The sequence below is a fragment of the Mesoplodon bidens genome, assembly GCF_964165515.1.
Source record: "Mesoplodon bidens genome assembly, chromosome: 14".
Taxonomy (NCBI): domain Eukaryota; kingdom Metazoa; phylum Chordata; class Mammalia; order Artiodactyla; family Ziphiidae; genus Mesoplodon; species Mesoplodon bidens.
Window position 1 is genome coordinate 69,293,277 of NC_138170.1, and position 26,280 is coordinate 69,319,556.

At 42.0% G+C, this 26,280-nt stretch overlaps 1 protein-coding gene across 12 annotated transcripts in view; it reads left to right on the forward strand.

The window, feature by feature from the left end:
* Positions 1-26,280, forward strand: part of DTNB (dystrobrevin beta) — a 283,356-nt gene that overhangs the window by 200,108 nt on the left and 56,968 nt on the right. For 11 of the 12 annotated variants that reach the window (XM_081253610.1, XM_081253609.1, XM_081253605.1 and 8 more), the window contains 3 exons: positions 339-416; positions 18,109-18,198; positions 22,436-22,523. In XM_081253610.1, the coding sequence (XP_081109736.1) occupies positions 339-416; positions 18,109-18,198; positions 22,436-22,523 (256 nt within the window). Of the gene's footprint in view, positions 1-338; positions 417-592; positions 2,977-18,108; positions 18,199-22,435; positions 22,524-26,280 lie in introns of those variants that run through there. The other variant, XM_081253608.1, reaches the window with a different exon arrangement.

Genomic DNA, 26,280 nt, shown 5'->3' on the forward strand with positions numbered 1-26,280 from the left:
TAGCGATCCTGTAAACAACTGAAATGCAGAATGCAGATTCTTGTGTGCTAAAACTGTAAAACAAGAGCCACTGGAGTTATATCCCTGTAGCCGTGTGGGTACAGTTTGTTGCTCCTGTCCAGGTAGCACATGGCTCTGGGGTCCTTTGGCTTTGTGCGAGAGGACTTTCTTGTTGAGTTTACTTAGGCTGAAAGTATCCATTTCTACCTTCACTCCCTATGGGTCCCACTGTGCTTATCAAGAATGATAGTTGGTCCTTTGCCCTTATCACTTTTTCATTTGTTTCCCCTAGTCTCACTGGTAATTATTAATATAATGTCAATGTCTTTTCTTTTCAGTCCTCCTCGCCCTCTGACGAATGTGAATGACACCATGGTGAGCCACATGTCCTCCGGGGCTCCCACTCCCACCAAGAGGTACGTGATGCTTGTGCGGCAGTTGCTGCTCACAGTTGGGTACTGGCCTCTGGCCTGGGAAGCAGAGCATTCCACAGGGCAGAAAGGACTGGCTTTCCTCCCCTCCTTTGACTGTCTTTTTATATTATTTTCGACTTTTTATCTTCCTTTTTTTCCCTACTAACTTATAAATATAGCAACTGAAGGAGGCTGCTTTGGAGTGGTGCCTGAGGTGGAAGCTCTCCATTTGTGACAAGCAGTGAACATAGTGTCAAAGCAGATTAGGCATGTTTGAGCTCTTTTTTTTAACATCAAACAATATTTTGATGAGCACGAATTTCAACATTTTTGCATTAGAGTTCTTGAAGCATCAAAGATCATTTCTGCTTCCTGATTTGACTCTGTAAATTGAGCTAATTCCTTATATTCTAAATCATTCTACATAGAATTCATAAGCATTTAAGCTGAAAAGCCTGAGTCCCTCTCTTAGTTATACAGGGAGTTTCCTTAGGGTCCTTCAAGAAACTAGAACAGTCTACTCCTTTCTCCTCTTTATTTAGTTTACTCTTCTCCAGAATTCTCTTAGGCAGGACTTAAAAGATCTGTATGAAATGGTTTACTTTCTGTCTGATTTAAGCTGTTCCGTCACCAGAGCAATGCAGAAAGTCCCTCAAGGGTACAACCATTAAAGAATTCTTTCTAACAGTCATCGCTCAAAAAAAACAAAAAAACAAAACAAAAAAGAATGAAGACATTCCAACCCACTCCCCAAGTCCTTCCTGAAGAAAAGCACTTTGTACTGCAAACCTGAAGAAAACCATATGTACCGATTGCTTTGGATCAGTTTAGCTATAAAAATGTCATTTACTTAATAATACTTTGACTTAATATATATAATATATAATACTTAAGATCAACTATGTTTATTCCATTGGGTAAAACTCCTAGGGCAGTATTTCCTGAACTTGAGTGATGAGAAGAATCACCCAGGTCACTTGCTAAACATACACATTTCTGAGATCACATCAGACCCAGTGGATCCTGAGATCCTGGGAAGCTACACTTATAACAAGTATTCCAGGTGATTCTTACCATCAAGCAGATTTGGGAAATAGCCTTAGAAGGGAAGGAGTAAACTATAGGGATCCTCCACCCTGGAATAGAGGATTTAGGGACTTAACAAGTGAGAGTGACTTGATAATACAGTGTTATCCTCGTGGAGACTCAAGACCCGGACCAGGTGAGAGTACTTGTCCGCAGCCTTGTTGGGACACTACTAGCAGGACAATAGCCGAGCCGCTTCTTTTGGGCAGAATTGGTGGTATGAGCACGGTCTGTACTGAGCACAGACTTCTGAGCCACACTGCATTTGAATCCTGGCTGTCACCTGACCTTGAACAAGATTCTTATCTTTGTTGATTTATCTGTAGAATGAGGAGAATAATAGTATCTATGTTGTGGGGTTTATTTGAGAATGTAACATACTGTTGTCATTATTTAGGAAGTAAACTATAATGAGAGAACAGGTGGGGAAGAGAGAATAATTTATGGCTAATGCCCTCTCAAGGAAGAATGGAGGCTTATGAAAGAGTACAAAGCAATTACACCTCTCCCACCTGCCTAGATTTTACAACCACCCTTGCTGGCCTTAGCTTTTTATGTTAAACACCCATAGCATTCAGACCCAGACCTAGAATCTAAATATCAACTCAGGAATGTTTCTGTTTCAATACTAGGAAGACAAGATAGATTATTGAAAGCAGTCAGCTTGTAGGTTTTATGTTAGTTTTAGTAATGCCATGTATTAGGGTTTCACTTCACCTGAGTTCTCTTCATTTACTACTTTTGTCACTTTGAGTCACCTGAGTCCCTGAGGCCCTAAGTGCACGGTGATCAAGGGCACCATGCATTCAGTGACCACGGCCGAATGTAGCTCCTAGAGGCTGTTGGAGGGAGTGCATATTTGTGGATGATGTTTTACTGCTTGAGAAGACTGAAGGAAGGGACTTGGGAGCAGTAGTCATCCCAGCTCCTCTCTAGAAGGGCTACTAACCTTTAGGCTTGATGTTGCTGTATGAAGCCCCAGCTCAGTAGTCACTGGCCAGCTGCAATTGTCAGTCACAAAATATCTACCATTTCTGAAAGTTGTTTCAGATAAGATAGTATAGCCTGGGTTAAGATTTTATTTTAAAGTCAGCATTTCAGCTAGCATCTCTTTCTAAGTAGGCTCAGTCAATGCTAGAGGTGGTTGTCACAGACTCTCCACGGGCTGACCAGCGGACCAAGCATAGCCAAAGCCCTTAGGAGACCGAAACAAAGGTGGAGCTCTGTAACTTACCAAGAAGAGTAGTTGCTGGAGGAGAGGCTACATGGGAGCGTGATGCCCCTGTCCTAACAATATTGTCCTTAGAATTTTAGGAGATTTCATTTATTTTCAGGATGAGATTATGATAGAACATATGGACATGAACTGCGTAATTCATAGATTTGGCTCTTCATGGCCCCAGTTTCTAAATGGTATAAATTTCAGGTAGTATCCTATTTACTTCCTCGAGGACTCATCAGTTTTTATTTTCTCCTCTGAATGTCGTCAGACCTTTGTCTCCAGAGTCTGATGAAAGCCAGGAACCCAGCACGTCATCCCAGTCATAGATCCTTCCTCTGCTGGGGCAGAGAAGTCTCAAGGGGCACAAAGCTACTCTCCAGAAATAAGAGGTTTTCTTTAGAACTCAGCATAAGACATAAATCACTGTATCAGACAAGAACATGCACAGTAATAAAAATGCAGGAAAAAGTTAAGAGCTCCAGTTTCTAACTTTTCTATAAGCTGTGCATTTAAAACAAGTGATAAAAAAAAAAAAATAAACTAGTGATAACCCGGGACTTCCCTGCCGGCACAGTGGATAAGACTCCACGCTCCCAATGCAGGGGGCCCAGGTTCAATCCCTGGTCAGGGAACTAGATCCCACATGCATGCCACAACTAAGAGTTCACATGCTATAACTAAGGAACCCGTGTGCCACAACTACGGAACCAGTGAGCTGCAACTAAGGAGCCCACCTGCCACAACTAAGAGCCGGCAAGCCGCAACTAAGGAGCCCTGGAGCCGCAACTAAGGGAGCCCACCTGCCACAACTAAGGAGCCCACGTGCCGCAGCTAAGGAGCCAGCAAGCTGCAACTAAGGAGTCCACCTGCTGCAACTAAGACCTGGTGCAGTCAAATAAATAAATATTTTTTTTAAAAAGTGATAACCCCATTGATGAAAAACAATACTTGATTAGTCCAAATAAAAGATGATCTCAAATGTAATGGTTACTTTGTACAGAAGAAAACCTTATAAATGGCAAAGATGCTGGCAATCATGTGAGAAACTGTAAATTATGTTCCTGAAAGGTTCCACTCTAGGGATTTGCCCTCTAATATTTTTATTGACATTTCTACAGTAGAAAAGAAATTTCATCTTTGTCTTAGACTAAGTAGTTTCTGGAAATTTGCTTTCTGTTAAAGAATCAGAACAGTACACATAAAAACAAACAAACTTTCATAACTTTAAAACAGAGACTTAAAATGTCCCTCCACTATCCGACTTCCTCCAAGGCTGGCTTCTGTCCCTCTTCTTCCCCAGGGTTCAGAGTGTGATTATGTTATTATGCTCTGTACTATTGTACTATTTTAAGTCATACCTTATATTCAGACCAATATGAAAAATGATGCTAATATTTTTAATGTCTTCTAAAGCTTTGGCTTTAATTATTTATACAGATATAAATATTTACAACTCTGTGGGCATTTCATATAAGGTTGGCAGCAACAAAAACCTCCAGTATGAAACTTTTGGCTTTGTGCATTTGATTGGTATAGTAGTTTTAACCCTTTTAACTTCAGGTATTAAAATCTAACTTTTAAAAGTACAAACTCAGTTAAGCACGATGAAAAAGTTCCAAAGATCTGGTGTACAACCTTGTGCTTATACTTAAAAATACTCTAACATACACTTAAAAATTTGTTAAGAGAGTAGATCGTATGTGTTCTTACCACAATAAAAGAAAAAGAAGAAAATAAAAGGCACAAACCCCCAAGACAAAGGCAAAAGCAGAAGGGAAGGGCAGAAGTGTCCAGAGATCACAAAGCAACTGAACTGCCACCAGGGTGTCCACCTGTGGCTTCTCCATCTCTCGGCTTCTCTCAGTGTGCTGTCTTCATTCCCTTCTCCTACAGAACAGCCACTTCTCAAGATGCCAATGGCTTTACTCACATCTACAGCCTTGTCACTCAAGAGGTTGTGCTTTTCCTCCCTAGGGTTAGAAAACTCCAAGAAAAGATTCTTATTGTCCTGGATGGCATTACTGCCCATCCTTGTGTATGTGTGATAAGCCACACTCATTAGACCTGTATCATCAGAATAGAGGGAGGAGCATCTCCCCAAAAGAAGGTTCTACTGTCAAGAACAGGAGAGATCCTGGGAAAGAAGAATAACAGAATTTGTTGGCAGAGCACTGTTTTGCTACCAAGCACACAGAGGTGTGCACAAGTGTGTACATGCACACACACATACCCCTTCCCATGCACGTTTCCACTTCCAGAGCTTTCCTCCTCAGACAATGCAGCAGTACGACTGCAAATGCATCCTTGCCTCTCCCAGGAGTCTTATCCATCCCCTGCAGACAGCACTGGGTCCCCGATATCTAGGTCATGTCCATTTGTCAGGATCAGGTCTAGGTACATCTTCTGTGATTCATGAACCCATTCTACCATGGACCATATTATAAGTTTTAAGAACTCACACATCTCTACAACTCACAGCTCTACAAAAGTAGAGATCTGAAAATAGGATAATTGCATTTTAGAGAAGGGAGGAAAAGGAAGTAACAGAAAACATGACATATTAAGCCACATTTGCCTGTTTCCTCCTGAAACACCATGAAAATGACAGTCGAGACATTTTCTTTAGTAGAAACCAACAACAGAGGACAATGGGCAAGGAGACAATAGCACCATTTTGGAAGCAGCAAAGCAGATGGATGAATGGTAACTGATTTTCCAGACTGGAGAGAATTAAAACCTAAGCCAACAGAGAAACCCGGAGGAAAGCCCACCCGGGAATTAGAAGGCCCTGAGGGAGGGATACGGAACGACAGCTGATAGTCTGTTTAAGAAGCATTTACGGTCTCAGTCTCAGATTGCATACATAACTGGGCCTCTACCCCTACCAACCCTGCCAGAGTTGAGATTTATGTTTGTGGTTTCTGGGATAATACAACCCCCATAAAAACCCTAGTTGTCTTAATTATCTCACCTTGGTGGGCTGAGGCAACTGGCTTCCAGACAACGCATCTCTTTCCCTTGCAATATCATATTAAAGACTTCAAGAAATCACTACTGCATCCTGTTATTCCTCTCAAAGTGCCTGGGACTCCAGCCAGAAGGGGCACAAGATCTAAGTCCCAGGATCCCAGAGATTACAGTTTAACCAGTGGCTTTGCTCTGTAGTCATATAGCAAAGATTGATGTATTCCCTCCCTGGGATGGAGAGTTTTGCTACCACTGACACCTCAACTTGACTTAGCTAGTTCCAATCAGTGTTACCCCCCACTCCTAGTATTAGTTTCTATTTTGGTCAGAAGTCTTGGCTGTTAAGTAACAGAAGCTCAGTGTGAATTGGCTTAGGGAAAATGAGAAGATTTTTTGTTTTTGTAACCAGACTGTGGGCAAAGCAGGGGGTATGCGGCTGGGCCTCCCGGATGACAGAGCAAGGGGAACTCTAACTCATGTAGGTGTTTCCCCCCAACCCACCCCCTGCCCATGCTCCTTGATCCTCTCTGCTACACATCTGCTCCTTCTTCCCTGAGGGAACTACCTTTTCACGCAGCAGGGAACAAAGCCAAGAGACCCATGTGTTCACATTTTGTAACCTCATTACCCTATGTGGATCCAATTTGAAAACTTTCAGTGAAAGTTCCTTTTGATCCGTCTTGGATCATGTTACCCACCCTGGGGTTTTCTGTTCAGTGGTCCTACCTAGAATAACATGGTTGAATGGGTGGGGGTCGGTTCACAAAATAGCAGGGGGGTCTGCTGCCCCCAGAGAAGCTGAGGAGACATGTAGGTAGGTATAAGCTTCTTTTTCAGGTGGTTTCTGACAAAAAATTGCATGTGTTAGTATATTACATCACACTTTCATTTGCATAGATTTGTTTCAGGAGACCTTTTTTCCTCTACCACCTCATTTTTATTTTTCTCAAGGGTTAAATAATTCTTTCTATTCTGTTCAGTTTATGAAGGTGATTGTGTTGGGACATAACACCATCTTTGGGTGGTAACAGGTAAATATGAGAGCCACAGACCCTGAGTAAGCCACCAATTGTGAGGAATCTTAAGTAAAGGCAAGATTTTATCAGAACTTTTTTACTTTAATACATACTTCACAAGAAGGAAAAGCAGTTTTTAAAGACCAGAAGATGCTACAATATAAGTACTATTTCTGAGCTGTAGAAACATGACCAAGTTAAGAGGTGGGTTGTTAAAATGGCTTTTTGCCTGGGTGCCAAGGTAAAAAGTTTATCTTGTTATCTACAGAAAACAGTGGAATGACAAAAGCCACAGCATGCTGCTTTTTCAGACTGAAAACAACAGAGGTGTGGGGAAACTGAGAAAAGAGGCAAAATGAAATTGGTCAAGGCAGAAACTATTCATATGTGGACTCAGGCCACTGATTGTCTCTCTTTCTGTGAAATGAGAAGAATAGAGTTTGGTTGAAAAGCAAGAACTAATGAGGTTTTCAGCGTGGCCATGAAACAACTACCTTGTGTGAATTCTTTGTGAGAACCTCTCCAAGGCAACTCAGGAATTATTTTTTTCTCCAATCTTTTTTTTTTTTTTTTTGAAAGACAGAAAAGCAGAGTAATTGAAAATTAACACATAATCTTATGGAACTGCAGGGTCTCAGTGTTGGCAGATTTCCAAAGTTTGTCTGATGGCCTGGGCAGCCTGCCAATTTTCAACTGCTTCTGGGTTGGGATTAAATTCCATTTCCATTCAAGCATTTAAGGTAAACCTTTCAGCAGTTCTAACTCAGGTCAGTACAGACTAAAAGCTTATTTCCAATTCCATACTTCAAAACCTTAATTTGAATAGTTTCCTCCTCTCTTTGGACTGAGGCTTGAGGTCCTAAATGTGAGCAAGAATCACGTCTATTATGGACTGTCAGCAAAGCAGAGGGGAAGAAAGAACAGGCTTGCAGAGAAAGATGGTGAGTTGAGTGTTGTCATGCTTGGATTGAGATGCCTGAGGGATCCTGGGAGTGAAGACAGGCTCTGTAGATTTTGGACGCTGGGGTGCTCTTTCTGGCTTGAGTTAGGTACCTTTGGTTAAAACACAGGAGGAAGATTTTGGGAGGAAGGTAGCAGAGTTAGGTTGAGTTAGAGGTGCCTGTGGGACACCAGGGAACCAGACCATAGCATGAGTTCTTGTCATCCAGATACTTCCTTCCAGCTACCTTGGTTTCATGCTAGCAAAGGGCAGACCAGTCCTGAGATCCAACAAATGACCAGTAGAACTCTCTCTCTCTCTCTCTCTCTCTCTCTCTCTCTCTCTCTCTCTCTCTCTCTCTCTCTCTCACACACACACACACACACACACACACACACACACACACACACACACTCTCTCTCTCTCTCTCTCTCTCTCTCTCTCTCTCTCTCTCTCTCTCTCTCTCTTAGCTGACCTTAGACCTACATGTTTTTTTTATTCCTTTTAACATCAAACTATTAAAATATTTCAACTTCTTGGGCTTCCCTGGTGGCGCAGTGGTTGAGAGTCCGCCTGCCGATGCGGTGGACGTGGGTTCGTGCCCTGGTCTGGGAGGATCCCACATGCCGCGGAGCGGCTGGGCCCGTGAGCCATGGCCGCTGAGCCTGCGCGTCCGGAGCCTGTGCTCCGTAATGGGAGAGGCCACAACAGTGAGAGGCCCGCGTACCGAAAAAAAAAAAAAATTTCAACTTCTTTTAATAAGCAGACATTTTAAAACAATCAGTGCTGTAGTAAAAGGTCTTACCTTTTCCTGGATCTTATTAGGAAACCTCCAGTGTACTCCCCACCAATCCAGTCTTGTCTTTGCAACCAAAGGGATTTTTATGAAATGCAGGTCTGAGTATGTTACTATCCTGGATAAAAACCTCCAGTCGCTCTTCCTTTCTGCAGTGCTGTCCAAGAGCGTGGATATGTTTTGTGCTAACTGGTATGGTAGCCATTAGCCATATGTGGGTATTGAACACTTGAAATGTGACTGGGGCAACACAGTGAATTTTTAGTTTTATTTAATTTGAATTAATTTGAATTTAAACAGCCACATGTGGCTAGTGGCAGTGCAGTTCTGCAGGATAAAGCCCACATGCTTCATTTCTAAGCTGACCCTTGCTAGCCTCTCCAGGCGTACCTATTCCACTCTTTCTACTTGGCATCTACACTCAGAATTACTTAATCACTCACAGTTCCCCAAGCAGGTTTCTGCATATGCTGCTTCCGCCTTGGTGCTTCCCATCCTTTTTCCTGTTACTCTCCTCTCCTTGTCATCTAATTCTGCCTTCTTAACTTAGCTTCAACCCCTCCAGGAAGCCTTCCCTAAATCCTAAAACTAGATTAAGTGTTCATCTTGTGTGATCTGTAACATCTTGTACATATCACACTGTTGTAATTACCTGTTTGTTCCATGCCTTTCTAGACTCTTAGCTCCCTGAGGGCAAGAACTCACCAGGCTTTATCCAGAAACCTATTCCTTTTCTCCAAATCTTGCTGCTGCTTGCCTCTTATTAGCACTTTTTCTGCTAGGAAAGGGATTTTCTTCTTCAGTTATTTCAAGCACGTAGCATCTTACAATATTGCCTGCTTGTTTCATTGAGGGCTGAGAAATAAAGGACATGAGTTATACTGGAGTATCAGGTTCTAATGCAGTAGCACCTGGCTCACTCCAGCTGTCCCCTCTTGGTTAGCTGTAACTTCCCTCTTTTTTTTTTTTTTTTTGCGGTACATGGGCCTCTCACTGTTGTAGCCTCTCCCGTTGCGGAGCACAGGCTCCAGACGCGCAGGCTCAGCGGCCATGGCTCACGGGCCTAGCCGCTCTGCGGCATGTGGGATCTTCCCAGACCAGGGCACGAACTTGTGTCCCCTGCATTGGCAGGTGGACTCCCAACCACTACGCCACCAGGGAAACCCGTAACTTCCCTCTTTAACACTGAGAAGCCTGACTCCATCAGTCACCATCTGTTTACTTACTCGGTCAGTTCTAGTAGTGTGTATAGCAGTTTCAGAATCGTTGATTTATTTTTTATGCAGATTATTGGGGTATTAGTCATATATTATACAGCTCATCCATTTAAAGTGTACCATTTAGTGGTTTTTAGTGTATTCACAGTGTTGTGCAGCCATTACCACAACCGATTTTAGAACATCTTCATCACCCCTCCGAACTGATTTGTTGCTAAAAAATCTCCACAGTGTGGAGGCTCAACTGTAGAGGACAAGAGTGGAAGAAGAGAGACCAGTCAAGAGGCTCTTGGAGTAGACCAAGTGGCACTGGGTGAGAAATTCCAGATGAGAAATTATGGCAGCAGTGGAGGTGGTGAGAGTGGCTGGTTTGGGGATCTGTTTTGTTTATTTATTTGTTTGTTTATTTTTGACTGCATTGGGTCTTCATTGCTGCGGGCAGGCTTTCTCTAGTTGCAGCGAGCAGGGACTACTATTCATTGCAGTACGTGGGCTTCTCATTGCGGTGGCTTCTCTTGTTGCGGAGCACAGGCTCTAGGCACACCGGCTTCAGTGCTTATGGCACGCAGGCTCTAGAGCACACACTTAGTAGTTGTGACGCACGGGCTTAGTTGCTCCGCAGCATGTGAGATCTTCCTGGACCAGGGCTTGAACCCGTGTCCCCTACATTGGCAGGCAGATTCTCAACCACTGCGCCACCAGGGAAATCCCTGGGGAGCTATTTTGAAAGTAGAGCCAGCAGGACTTGTTAAGAGATTAGATGTAGAGCATGAGGAAAAGAGAGAAATTAAGACGACGACTCAGCTTTTGGCTTGATGACTGGGTAAATGGGGATGCTTTTTATTTAAACTGGCCAGTCTGGGGGAGTGGCAGGTGAGGAAGTAGGGTGAGGAGAATCAAGAGTTCTATTCTGAACACGCTGGGTTTGAGATGCCTGTTAGGCATGCAAGGGGAGATGTTGAACAGGCATCAAATACATGATTCTAGAGCTCCAGGGAGAGGTCAGGGCTGGAATATAAAGTTGTGAGGATTACAGCAATATCTTTTATGGAAGATTGTTCTGAGAACAAACAAAAGAAGACCTATAAAATTATCTGATGGATCACAGGTACTTTGTTGGTAGTGACGACTATGTTATCTTATTTAATCCTCCCAACACTCTCTAAATTTCATGAGGCAGATTTTATATTATTATTATTTTACAGATGAGAGGACTAAGACATAGAGAGGTTAATGTTCAAGCTCACACTGCTAATAAGTATCAGAGTTTGGATTAAACCCAAGACTGCCTGACTCCAAAGCCTGTGCTCTCAGTTGCTATGCTCTGCTGCCTCCTACTTAGTAAATAATTCCGCTACCAGGGCTGCAGTGTGCAGCCTCTCGCATGCTTGTACTGCCTCTGACCTTGTCCCACCGCCGCTTACCCTTCATTCCGACCTCCCCCACCTCAGATCCCTTCCCCTTTATGCCTGTCCCCACAGGTGTGCTCTTAACCTTGGCCAAATGCGCCCTCTCTTGTTACCACTGGCGATTATCACCTAGGCTCCAAAGCTCCCACCATCTGGGAGGGCAGTTCTCAGGCTGCAGTGTGCACCTGGAGCACTGGCAGCTCATTTCAAATGCAGATCCCCAGGCCTCGTTCCCAGATAATTTGATGCAGTAAAAGCTTGAGAGTTCTGAAGGAAGAAATCTGGGGAAACACACTTTTAGAAATGCTGCCTTTGGGACTTCCCTGGTGGCGCAGTGGTTGAGAATCCGCCTGCCAATGCAGGGGACACGGGTTCGAGCCCTGGTCCGGGAAGATCCCACATACCATGGAGCAACTAAGCCCGTGTACCACAACTACTGAGCCTGCGCTCTAGAGCCCGTGAGCCACAACTCCTTAGCCCGCGAGCCACAACTACTGAGGCCCGCGCACCTAGAGCCCATGCTCTGCAACAAGAGAAGCCACCACAATGAGAAGCCCGCGCACTACAACGAAGAGTAGCCCCCACTCACCACAACTAGAGAAAGCCCGTGCACAGCAACGAAGACCCAACACAGCCAACAATAAAATAATAATAAATAAATGTATTTTTTAAAAATGCTGCCTTTGACCCTACCAGTCCCATCAGGACCCTCTGGCCCCAACTGTGCTCATTTTTACCATTGGTTTAGAGTTGGGGGATGCCTTGTGAGGGAAAGAACGCTCTTTAGGGTACCCGGGGAGAAACGTATTCATTTCATTGTCACTCCTCTTTTCAAGTCTGGTTCATTCTGCTCATCCTTGCTTTTGCTGATCTCCCTAATTGGGTAAAATTCTACTATTATGTCCTCTCATAGGAGAACAGTGTCCTTCTCATTGTAACCCTCATTACATTTGCAATTTTACTTATTTTTGTGATCATCTCTTTTCAACTTGACTTTTAGCATCAAGAGAGCAGCAGCCACATCTGGGTTTTGCTTGCTGTGGTGTCCTCATCTCCTGGCACAGTACTTATGCCTAGTAGGTGCTCCAAACATTGACTCAAATGTCCAATTTCCATCAGAAGTGCTATTCAAACTGTTGTATACTCAGGCATGAAAATCACCTACTTTTGTGGATTGAATTCATGTTTAACGGCTTAGAAATAGAACAATTACTATTTTTATTATTTTATTATTCTATGGGGTTCCAAACTATTCCAAACTATTGACTCTGCTTTAGAAAAACAGATTTCTAAAGCAAAATCTGTTTGTAAGTTGGGGGTTGTATATGTGTTGCATGTACACATTGCAACACATTTTATGCTTATATGCATAATCAAAAAAGGCAAGAGTTTAAATTCAAAAAGTAAATCTGGGTAACAGGTACAGTTTTGAATGTGAGTAGAATGATATAACATCCACGCCCCAAACAAAATTGTCAGAAAATTCATGGACATATAAATTCCTTATTTACCATAGGCAGCTATTGTTAATGCTTCTCATTTTGGCTTCGATCACTAATTATCTGGCAAACAACACTAGTTCTGAATAGCAGTCTTCGTATAACACTAAAATGGAGTTTAATGGACTGTTGCTTCCGTAGTAAATGTTTCCAGTTTCTCTTCTCCCATTTCCTTTGGAACACACCCTGGTCAGATTTTCACTGCCCATTACTCTACCAAAACTACTCCTGTCAAGGAGACCAGTGACTTCCACATGCTAAATCCAGTGGTGAATTCTCAGAACTTATCTGGCTTGACCTATCAGTGGCATTTGATGATCACTCCCTTCTACGTGAAACGCTGTCTGCACTTGCCTCCAGATACTGTGTTCTGGTTTTCCTCCTATTCCTTCTCGGCCTCCTTTGCTGGTTTTTCCATACCTCTTTGACCTGTAAACGTTAACATACCAGAAGGGCCACTTCTCTTTTCTGTCTGTGTTCACTCACTGTAGGTGATCTCATCCATACTCATGGCTTTCAATAACATCTGCATACAGGTAACTCCCAAACTTATTTTTCTGGCCCAGACCTTTTCCCTGAGCTTTTCCCTTTTCCCTCACAAGTCTTCCTCGTAATCAGTATCTTCTTTGGATATTTAATACATATTTCATAATTAGCATGTTTTAAACTGAGTTCTGTATCTTCTGCCACCAAATGTACTTCTTCCATAGTCTTCCCCATCTCAGTGAATGGCAATCCCATTCTCCTAGTTGCTTGGTCAGAACCCTTGATTCTTCTCCCATCTAAACTGTCAGATTATTAGATCAAATCTGTCCAAAATCACTGTCAAAATCTATCCAAGATCTTGCTGTTTATTATCACTTCTATTGCTGCTCCTATTTCCTAGCAACTCTCGTCTTTCATCTGGAATGTCCAGTAGCCTTCAAATTGCCTGCTTCTTCCCTTGCTCTCTGGCACTTTATCTTTCTTAGAGCAAACGATCCTATTAAAATATATCTACCTTACTTCTGCTCAAAACCTTCCAGTAACTTCTAACATCACAGTAAAAACAAAAGCCTTTGTAATGTTGTGCAGGGTTATATAGCCTACTTCTCAATCTATCTGCCATAAAGACGCAGTTTTGTTTTGTTTCAATTTCTAGTTTGAAGTGGACTGATACTTTACAAAAGTATGTTAAAAATAAGTTACTACGGAGAGAACTTCCACCCTGATCATGGTGAACTAACTGGTAACAGAGTAGCTCTCCCACTATAAACTACTAGAAAACTGGTCTGAATATAAAAAAACAACTGTTTTTAGGAATTAGTAAGTAGCATGGGACTGATTCCTGAGGGAAGGGAAACAAATGAGAGAGCCCTATGATTGCCCAGGTTTTCTGCTAGAACACATTTGCCAAACTATAGTGCAGAATACAAGCAGAGCAAGGCAGTCTTACTGAGAGTAAGAAGGTAGAGACTGGAGTTTGAGGAGGCTGGAATTTGCTGAGCAAAACACCAGAGAGGAGGAATTGTGCAGAGAAAGAGCTCAATAAATCTGAAGACAGGTCTCTTGAGTCTCTGCCTGAAAACTAAACTGTATTTGCATAGAATGAGATTTCACAAGACCAGCAAAGAACAACTACCTGGGAAAGAACAGCTCCTGGAGTTTTGAAAGTGGAACAACTACCTGAGCTCACATAGTTGTTTGAGTTCCAACCATCCAGAGTAGAGAGAGATCACTGAACACTTGAGGCATTCAGTAAAGACCCCAGAAAGACCACATCTTAGGAGCAGGGTGAAATTGGCCCTAAATAAAGGTTACTCGAGTTCTGCACTAATGAAGCTTAAACACAGGCCTCACAAGGATCAAGCTGTTCACAAGGAAATTAAATTACTGCCAGATTCTTTTATTTTTTTTTTTCAGTACACGGGCCTCTCATTGTTGTGGCCGCTCCCGTTGCGGAGCACAGGCTCCGGACGCACAGGCTCAGCGGCCATGGCTCACGGGCCCAGCCGCTCCGCAGCATGTGGGATCTTCCCAGACCGGGGCACGAACCCGTGTCCCCTGCATCGGCAGGCGGACTCTCAACCACTGCGCCACCAGGGAAGCCCCGACTGCCAGATTCTTTAGAGGAAGGCAACAAAATCCAGACATTCAGCAGCATAATACTCAGGATTTGCACCATCCAGTGAAAAATTAGAAGACATAGGAAGAAGCAGGAAAGTATGACCGTAACCAGGAGAGAATTAGTCAATATAAACAGAGCCAGAAATAACAGACATGATACAACTAGCAGACATGGACTTTAAAGCAGCCATGATAAATATCAAAAATATAAAAGAAAGTATCAACATAATGTGGAGAAAATGTGAGAAATAAAACAGAACCAAGTTTAAATGTTATTGGAACTTTCTGCACATATAGTCTACTTCCATCAAAACTTTTAAAATAAAGAGAACTTATAGAGTTGAAAAAGATTATACCTGAAATGAAGAATTCAATGTATAGACTTAACAATAGATTAGAAATTGCAGAATAAAAGTTCACTGAACTTAAAGACATAGCAATACAAGCTATCCAAAATGAAGCACAGAGAGAAAAATGGCTGAAAAACGAACAGAGCCTCAGTGACCTTTGGGACAATGTCAAACAGTCTAACAGGGGGAAGAGAAGAATTATTCAAGGAAATAATTTTTTCCAAATTTCCAAATAAATTTTACATATTTGATGAAAACTATAAACCCACAGATACAAGATGCTCAACAAACTATAAGTAAGCAGAATAAACACAGAGAAAAACATACCAAGACACATCACAATCAAATCGCAAATAAATGACAATGATAAAGAGAAAATACTAAAAGCCGCTAGAGAAGAAAAGACATGTTACATACAGGGGAACAAGGATAAAATTTTCCAATGAGTTCTCGATAAAAATAATGCAAGCTAGAAAATGGAATGGCATCTGAAAGTGGTGAGAGAACTTAGTTTTATTCTCTCTAAAATATAAAAATTCCCTAGCTTTATCCACTGAAAAGACCTAGAAGCAGTGACAACCCAAGAACAATAAGCACTCTAGTACCCTGACTGTGACCTCTGAGTGCTCTTTCTCAGTAAAGGGAACCTGGGATCCTTGGAAGAATGGTTGATTCCAAGTGTGGAGCAGCATATACAAGATGAGATTGGGGCATCTTATTGTACAAACAAGGAAGCTAGTAAGCTTTAATGGATATGTCAGAAGAACACCAGAGCCTGCTTCCTGGGGTTCCCACTGGCCACAGTTAGGACAGTTTGAACACCAAAAAGATGATTGCAATGGATTGAAGCACATCAGATACATAAAAATCTATGAGTTCGTGGGCTTCCCTGGTGGCGCAGTGGTTGAGAGTCCTCCTGCCGATGCAGGGGACACAGGTTCGTGCCCCGGTCCGGGAAGATCCCACACGCCACAGAGCGGCTGGGCCCGTGAGCCATGGCCGCTGAGCCTGCGCATCCGGAGCCTGTGCTCCGCAACGGGAGAGACCACAACAGTGAGAGGGCCGCATACCGCAAAAAAAAAAAAAAATATATGAGTTCATAATTATACAAAACAAAACAAAAAAAACTCCTAAGGCACTAACTTGTTTTTCTATTGTTGTTGTTAAATAATAAGAAATATCAACCATTTGGTTTACCTTTCCCGAATGAGCAGTATTTCACAATAAACAATAGAAGAAATTAATAAATGCGCAAAAGATGATAAAATCGGAAAGTCAACATTTTGCAACCCCTCATGAAATAATGTATTTAGGCAAGAACTATTAGTAAATGCTAAAATTATTAGGTGAAAAGTTGATGGAGGATTTTGTAATGGAGAGATGTAACCAATAACATCTGAATCCACTGATCAGTATTTACATTCCATTCCGTTATGTGCCTCCTGTTTGATTTATAAGTACATCATATTACATATGATGGATTCTAGCCCCTTCTCAATAACAAAACAAAAGCAAAAACTTCAGTCAACATCTAGATCTGACCCCACAGGGACTAGAGAAATGAATTAAATGACGCCCCCAAAATGTAGGATATGCTACAAGGTAACCTGTTTTATTCACAAGTAGGTGACATGGAAGAAACAGGGAAAAGGAAGAACTGTTATAGATTAAAAACAGAAACATAGGGCTTCCCTGGTGGCGCAGTGGTTAAGAATCCGCCTGCCAATGCAGGGGACACGGGTTCGAGCCCTGGTCCGGGAAGATGCCACATGCCGCGGAGCAACTAAGCCCGAGTGCCACAACTACTGAGCCTGCGTGCCTAGAGCCCATGCTCTGCAACAAGAGAAGCCACCGCCATGAGAAGCCCGCGCACCGCAACGAAGAGTAGCCCCCGCTCCCTGCAACTAGAGAAAGGCCACGTGCAGCAGTGAAGACCCAACACAGCCAAAAATAAAATAAAACAAAAAATAAATTAATTAAACAAAAAAACAGCAAACCATTTAAAAAAAACAAAAAAACAAAAAAAAACAGAAACATGTAATCAAACACAGACATAAAAGAAACATATCAACCAAACGCAAAGTGTGGACCTTGTTTGGATCTTGACTTTAACTGTAAAAGGGTACTTTTTTTAAGATATGAGGAAATTTTCAGATGGACCAAGATATTAAAGAATTTTTGTGATTTTTTTTTTTTTAGGTGTGATAATGGGGTTCAGGTTGTATAAATTCTTTCTGTATCTGATAGATGTACAGGCTCAAGTATTCCCAGGTGAAATAATAAATTGTCTGGGATTACTCTAGCCACCCCCTCCTGCACAAAAAGTTGGGAGAAGGAAGAATAAATTAAACAAGTTGACAACGTTCATTTTTGTTGAACTTTGGTGATGGGTACATGAAGGGTATTCATTAGGTTACTCTTTCTATTTTTGCACACATTTTAATACTTCTATAGTAGAAAGTTAAAAAAGAAAAGATCATGTGCTTAAGGACCTTCCATACATCTATAAGAGAGAGCCTCACTCATTATATGCAACATTGTCTTACAATTAAATACGATCCTAACAAGTTTGGTTTAAGTACCAGTTTTATGGGAGAAAACAGAATGATGCTAAAGGCAGTGTCCTTATAGAAATAAAAAGGTTTAACTGGTATTATGAGGTAACACTGAAAACTCTTACATGTCGACAAAAGCTATAGAAGCATTAAGGGGCCACTTAGTGATTAAATGGAACCGCTCTCCCTCAGTTTTCCTGCCAGAGGGCATTTCCTAAAAGGTGCATCCATCGCAGAGCCCAGAAGTGGTGGGCAAGGCTCTTTGGTGGCTCCTCCCTGGTTTCTCCTTCTCAAGGGCTATAGTGTCAGTCTGCCAAAGCTGTTTCCTAAGGGATTGCTTTTGTTTAAAGGATTTGTGTGATGTATTCCCTATGGTCTAACAGCATATTCCATTATGCATTGTGGTTTTTTATTGTTTTCCTTATTATGATTTTCTTTTCTATTTTTCTTTGACATTTGCCCATTTTAATCCATGTTCATTTCTTGCTTGTGTTTGTGTCACGCTTGCTGTCTTTGCCTCCGTTGTTCCTAGGTTACAGTATAGCCAGGATATACCCAGTCACTTGGCTGATGAGCATGCGCTGATAGCCTCCTTTGTGGCCCGTCTGCAGCACTGTGCACGGTCAGTGGTAGAGCAGCAGCAGGCGGGTGGCCAAGGGCTGATCAAAGGGCGGGAGAGCTCTGTAACCTGGGGTTGCCAGCTGGAAAAAGCTCTGCATGTGGGGTTTTTCTTGAGAAGCTACCAGCTATGTTTGGCGGAGTTTAAATAATTGCTAAAGCATTGGCTTCTAAAAGAGAAGGAGCCTTGCCAAACCTAGGCACTTACCTAAAGATATAGTCAGAAATTCTTCTTTAAAGTGGAGTTCCCTTCCTTCAGATTACACTTAAAAGAGTGTATAAACCTCAGAGAAATGTGCGGTCCCAAAGATGTGTATTCACAGAGGTATTTGATGCAAAAACTCTTACTGTTCATTCTTGCCTAAATAATGAAATCTTTCTGTCGACATTCAAAGTTTAGGATTGGTCAACACACTTTGTCTTATGTGGGGGCTTTGACACCATCACCTTGTTACATCTTTACATGCTGCATCTTCATCTGTTCCCCAAAACCTATCATTGTTGATTATTTAACCCAGTGATTTTCAACAGTGGTATTGGGTTATTGTCACCTGAGAGACTTTTACCAAACTATATATACCTCTGTGTATTATAATAATTATATGTATTATAATAGACCCACATACCTCTTTCCCTGGAAACTACTGTTAATGTGGGAATATGACTGATCCCTCAGTGGATTATGGTGGAAAAACATTTGATAACCACTATAACCACTAACTATAGCAAAGTTAACCCTTTAAAAGAGTTAATACCAAACAAAGTGCCATTACATTCAGGCAGACCCAAAGCCACCTGCCCAGTCCATGCCCACACCTGCCACCATTCTGCAAGGAGAATGACAGGTAAGGTTTAAATAATCCCCTTTACAGAGCAGCAGAGTCTCTGTGCCACACAACCTGAGATTCTTATTCTTAGAGAGAAAACTATAATTTTTATAAACTTAAACACATGAGAGAGGCTGGAGCCTTAAATTTTGATCTTAGTTTTGTCCTTAACATGCCAATGCTTGATGGGAAGCTCTTACTTGCCATGATAACAGAAAAATAAATTAATCAACTTTAAAATATCCTTGGGGCTTCCTTGGTGGCGCAGTGGTTAAGTATCCACCTGCCAGTGCAGGGGACATGGATTTGAGCCCTGGTCCGGGAAGATCCCACATGCCATGGAGCAACTAAGCCCGTGTGCCACAACTACTGAGCCTGTGCTCTAAAGCCCGCAAGCCACAACTACTGAAGCCCGTGCGCCTAGAGCCCGTGCTCTTCAAGAAGAGAAGCCACCGCAGTGAGAAGCCCGCACACCGCCACGAAGAGTAGCCCCCGCTCGCCAGAACTAGAGAAACCCCCCCTGCAGCAACGAAGACCCAACACAGCCAAAAATAAATTAATTAATTAATTTAAAAAAATAATAATAAAATAAAATATATATCCTTGAAAAGGACTGTTTTAAGTATTGTACTTCATAGCATTTCGCATAGTTTTCCCAGTATGACCAAGTGGCGTTATTACTTTTAGGCATTTACCTATCTTTAAAGCCTTAGACTGTTGGCTTCTCCTACCTCCCAACTATGTTTAATAGTCTTATTCTGTAGGAGGGATGCCTGATAATTGTGCATTGTATCACAGAGTGTCTCCTCATCCAGCAGATGATTTCTGAGCACTCTATCCCAGCCCCTTGGTCTCTAGGAAGAGAGTTTTCTTAACCCTGGCAGGACAGCTTATTTATTATCAGTAAGGGCAATTGTCCAAGTTATTAAAAATTTCCATGGTGAATATAGCAGCAGAATGTTAGACAGACACTGCTACCTGATAGCCCAGGAAGATTTATGCTAAGTTTAACTGAGATCCTCAAGTCTTATGGCTTAGGGATTAGGCTCCCTGAGCAAGAATTGGTGGCCAGGAGCCTTGGAAGAACATGAGGATTGGGTGAGTACTGCATCTCTTCTTGATTTATAGTCTAAGGAACTGAGCTTCATACTTCCTCAAAGAAGTCAGAAATTTCCTGGCTAACTAATTCTGAGAATGAAAATCAGCTCAAGCAAAAGAATAAAGAACCTTTCTAATTTCCCTCATAGTTTTCATTGACCTTTAAACCTCTCATCAACATAAAGTTCTAGTTTCTGGCTTGAAAGCATAGCCAGTTAAAGCAATCATGTCATCCACACTCGGGTATGAATGACAGATAAAATTGACCTTCCTAGGGAGATGGAATGTGGTGGAGAAGCAGGAGCTCTTCTGCACAGAGAAACCTATTGTGTCCCTTGCCAGAAAACAGAGGTCAGCCACTTTAAGTCCCACTTCTTAAGCTGCCGTTCCCTCCATAATAGTATCCACTTGTGTTGTTAAATGTTCATTTTGTTGTTATTTACAAGAGAAAGATAGTCCTTTTATTTCAGACAAACATCTTTAAGGCACAAGTATTATAGTTCAGCCCTGACCTTGGGGTCTTGACCCTAAAGTATTAAAGTCAACTGATGGTAGCAGGTTCTTATTACAAGATCATCTTTTGAGAAAATGGTTATATATGCTAGAGACTGACGTTTGCACACCTAAAATTATATGGTGTTGAGAAGTGTCATTGCCAGAAGGCAGTGACAGTGGCAGCACATTTTTTAAAAATCCATCCTAGGGCTTCCCTGGTGGCGCAGTGGTTGAGAGTCCGCCTGCCGATGCAGGGGACACGGGTTCGTGTCCCGGTCCGGGAAGATCCCACATGCCGCGGAGCGGCTAGGCCCGTGAGCCATGGCCGCTGAGCCTGCGTGTCCGGAGCCTGTGCTCCGCAACGGGAGAGGCCACAACAGTGAGAGGCCTGCGCACCGCTAAAAAAAAAAAAAACAAAAAAAAAAAACACAGAGATAGAAATATAGGATGGTTAAAAAAATAAAAAAATCTAGGAAAAATATAGTTGATTTCATACAGGAAAAGTCCAGACAGGTTTCTGTTGATTTAACTCCATCCTTCCCAGATTCCCCTCAGTAATTATAACAAGATTTGATGAATATTGAACTCATTTCTTTAATTTTTTTCATATTTCATATTTTGTCATACTGTTAAATTCCAGTCAGGGGTTTGTGGAACTCCAAGAACCTAGAGCCAAAGTAGAAGCAAGCCACAACAGCCATCTCTCATCACTTAGTCATCATTATTATTATTGTTGTCTTAAAACATCTGTCAGACTTAAACAAAGAAGAATTACATAGCCACAGTCCCGATTAATCTAGGAGTGCCCTGATATGAATAAATAGCAGTTGACATCACATGCTAAATTAAAGATGTCAATCATAATCAGCAAGAAGTTCCATGTGAGCAGCACATATACACAGAGCGAGCCTCCTGCTCAAGAGCCCTTCTTTTTTTTTTTTTTTTTTTTGTGGTACGCGGGCCTCTCACTGTTGTGGCCTCTCCCATTGCGGAGCACAGGCTCCAGATGTGCAGGCCCAGCGGGCATGGCTCAAGGGTCCAGCCGCTCCGCGGCATGTGAGATCTTCCCAGACCGGGGCACGAACCCGTGTCCGCTACATCGGCAGGCGGACTCTCAACCACTGCGCCACCAGGGAAGCCCAAGAGCCCTTCTTTTATTCAGGTACGGCACTTTCTGATGTCCCACCTTACTGGATCTCTAAATTTTTAGAATGCTGGAACTCTTGTTAAGAGTAATGAACTAAATTAATTCACCCTAAAATGGGGCTCCAGTTGTAGAACAAGCATGGTAAAAGAAGAGAAAGAGGCATTGAAGGGGAACGTTTGACGGCATCTTCCCCAAATTTACCATATTGTAAGCCTGCCCTAGCTTAGATTCCTCAGTTTTGCTCAGCCAGTGTTAAGGGTACTTTTCCTCAGCCCTCTGTTTTTCATGATGCTTTAGTTTTCCTTTGGGCTTTTTGAATTCAAGACCTATATCTAAAAGTCATGAGGTTTTCTTAAAACAGTTGGTGGGAAATCACTCCCTCAAGCTTTATAGATGCCCTGTCTTTTCTCAGCCCTTGCATTCAAAAAGAAGTGTCCCCTCTGAAGGTGTGAGAGCAACAGGGATATACTGCCGAAGAGAAATGTTATGCGTGGCCTCGTCATTTCTCTAAATCCTCTTTGTCTCAGAAAAACATTAGTATCTATGATTCAGGTCTCCATTTCTTTTGTTACCATTCTTTTTCACAAGTGTTTCTCCCATCTGTTCTTTCTGAGAGAGAAGCAAGAGTAGGGGATGTTTAATAGATACCTGTTGAATTTTTATCTCCTTGGCAGTGTCCTGGACAGTCCTAGCCGACTGGATGAGGAACACCGGCTTATAGCTCGCTATGCTGCCCGGCTGGCTGCAGAGGCAGGAAACATGGTGAGTAAATAGAGGATTCCAGTAGAGTAGCAGAAATTTGCATTACTTTATTTATTTATTTATTTATTTTTATTTATTTATTGGGTCTTCATTGCTGTCTGCAGGCTTTCTCAAGTTGTGGCGAGCAGGAGCTACTCTTCATTGCGGTGCACGGGCTTCTCATTGCGATGGCTTCTCTTATTGTGGAGCACAGGCTCTAGGCGTGCAGGCTTCAGTAGTTGTGGCACACGGGCTCAGTAGTTGTGGTGCACGGGCTTAGTTGCTCCACGGCATGTGGGATCTTCACGGACCAGGGCTCGAACCTGTGTCCCCTGCATTGGCAGGTGGATTCTTAACCACTGCACCACCAGGGAAGCCTGCATTACTTTAATATACAGGTGGAATGGAATGGTAAACATGAAACTCAGGAGAGTAGATATCTCAGAGACAGGAGGTGGGGGAATTGGTTTAGGGAAGGGATTGCAGTGGCCTTTAATTTTATCTACAGTATCCTCTTTAAAAGTGAATCAATAAAAGAAAATCAAAGAACCAGAATTTGGTTCTTTAAAATGATTGATAAGATTAATAAGCCTCTAGAGAAATCCTGATCAAGAAGAAAGGAAGGAGGATGTGGAGAAAAGGGAACCCTTGTACACTGTTGGTGGGAATGTAAATTGGTCCAGCCACTATAGGAAACAGTATGGAGGTTCCTTGAAAAACTAAAAATAGAACTACCATGCGGTCCAGCAATTCCACTCCTGGGTGTATATTGGAAAAAATGAAAACACTAATTCGAAAACATACATGCACCCCAGTGTTCATAGCAGCACTATTTACAATAAGCAAGCCATGGAAACAACCCGAGTACCCATCAACAGATGATAGGATTAGTGCGCACACACACACGCTGGAATATTACTCAGCCATACAAAAGAATGAAATATTGCCATTTGTGGGACTTCCCTGGTAGTGCGGTAATTAAGAATCCGCCTGCCAATGCAGGGGACACAGGTTCAATCCATGGTCCAGGAAGATTCCACATGCCGTGGAGCAACTAAGCCCATGCATCACGACTACTGAGCCCATGTGCCACAACTACTGAAGCCCGTGCACCTAGAGCCTGTGCTCCGCAACAAGAGAAGCCTCTGCAATGAGAAGCCTGCACACCACAATGAAGAGTAGCCCCTGCTCGCCAGAACTAGAGAAAGGAAAGCACACGCGCAGTAACAAAGACCCCATGCAGCCATAAATAAATAAGTAAATAAATAGATAAATAAGTAAAAATATATCGCCATTTGCAGCAACATGGATGGACCTAGAGAATATTATGCTTAGTGAAATAAGTCAGACAGAGAAAGACAAATTCTATACAATATCACTTATATGTGGAATCTAAAAAATAATACAAATCAACGTATATACAAAAACAGAAGCAGTCTCACAGACATAGAAAATAAACTTGTGGTTACCAAAGGGGAGAAGGAGGCAGGGAGGGACAAATTAGGGATATGGGATTAACAGATACAAACTACTATACATAAAATAGATAAGCAACAAAGATTTACTATGTAGCACAAGGAATTATACCTATTATCTCATAATAACCTATAATGGAATATAATCTGCAAAAACCCTGAATCACTATACTGTATACCTGAAACTAACACAATATTATAAATCAACTATATACTTCAGTTAAAAAAAAAAAGGAAGGGCTTCCCTGGTGGCGCAGTGGTTGAGAGCCCACCTGCCGATGCAGGGGACACGGTTCGTGCCCCGGTCCAGGAAGATCCCACATGCCGAGGAGCGGCGGGGCCCATGAGCCATGGCCGCTGAGCCTGCGCGTCCGGAGCCTGTGCTCCGCAACGGGAGAGGCCACAACAGTGAGAGGCCCGCGTAGTGCCAAAAAGAAAAAGAAAAAAATGCAGATTACCAATATCAGGAATGAAATAAGGGATATACTACAGATCCTATAAACATTATAAGGATGATAAGAATATTATGAACAACTTTTTGCCAGTAAGTTTGACAACCTAGCTGACGTAGACAAATTTCTTGAAAGATATAATTTAACAAAACTGACATAAGAATAAATAGAAAATCTAAATAGTCCTAAATCTGTTAAAGAAATTGAATTAATAATTAACTTCAAAAATTCTAAGCTCAGGGACTTCCCTGGTGGCACAGTGGTTAAGAATCTACCTGCCAATGAAGGGGACACGGGTTTGCGCCCTGGTCTGGGAAGATCCCACATGCCGTGGAGCAACTAAGCCCACGTGCCACAGCTACTGAGCCTGTGCTATAAAGCCTGCAAGCCACAAATACTGAGCCCGCATGCCACAGCTACTGAAGCCTGCACGCCTAGAGCCCGTGCTCTGCAACAAGAGAAGCCTCCGCAATGAGAAGCCTGCGCGCTGCAATGAAGAGTAGCCCCCGCTCGCCACAAGTAGAGAAAGCCCGTGTGCAGCAACAAAGACCCAATGCAGCCATAAATGAATAAATAAATAAATAAAAATTCTAAGCTCAGATGGCTTAATTGTTGAATACTATCATATGTTTAAGGAAGAAATAATCATAACAATCTGGCACAAACTTTCAGAAAATAGAGAAAGAAGTCAGTTTATCAGGCCACTATAACCTGATACCAAAATAATACAAGGGCATTACAAGAGAAGAAAGTTGATGGCCAAGTTCTATCATGAACACAGATGCAAAAATCCTTAACAAAATATTAGCAAATTGAATTCAGCAATATATAAAAGGATAATACTCCATGATCAAGTGAGATTTATCCTAGGAATGCAAATTCATTTAACACATGAAAATCAGCCTACGTAATTCACCATATTAGCAATTTAAAGAAGAAAATTATAATATTTCAATAGATGCAGAAAAAGTTTGTCAAAATACAATACCCCTTTTTGATAAAACTTCTCAATACCATAGGAGTAGAAGAAACTCCTTTAACCTGGTAAAGAACACCTACAAAAACCCTATAGCTTATATGACAAAGGTTAAATTTTGGAATATTTCCCCCTAATATTGCAAACAAGTCATAGATGTCTACTTCCACCACCTCTATTCAAAATTGTCCTGGGGGGTCCCAGTCAGTGCAGCATGACAAGAAAAAAGGGACATAAATATTGTAAAGGAAGATGTGAAACTGTCATTATTTGCAGATGACCTGATTCTATATAGGAAGTCCTAAGGAAAGTCCTACAAGAACACTACTAGAACAGATACATGACTTTATAGCAGTGTTGCAGCATACAAAGTCAGTATATAAAAATTGATTGTATTTCTATCTACTAGCAGTGAACAATTAAGAATTAAATTTAGGAAAAATAACATTTACTGTAACATTAAAAACCATCAAATACTTACAGATAAATTTAATGAAAGATGTTCAAGACTGAAAAACTATAAAATATTGCTAAGAGAAATTAAAGAAAACCTAATAAATGGAGAGGTATAGCCCTATTCAGAAGATTCAGTATTAGTCAAATGGTACATTTTCCTAAATTGGTCTATAAATTCAGTACCAATCAAAATGCCAACTGATTTTCAAATATATTTAGAAAACCAAAACAGTTTTGGAAAAGAGCAAAGTTGGAGGATTCAACCCTACTTGACATCAAGACTTACTCTAGGGACTTCCCTGGTGGTCCAGTAGTTAAGACTCCATGTTCCCAATGCAGGGGGCTTGGGTTTGATCCCTGGTCAAGGAACTAGATAGATCCCACATACTGTAACTAAGAGCCCGCTAGAAGAGCCCACA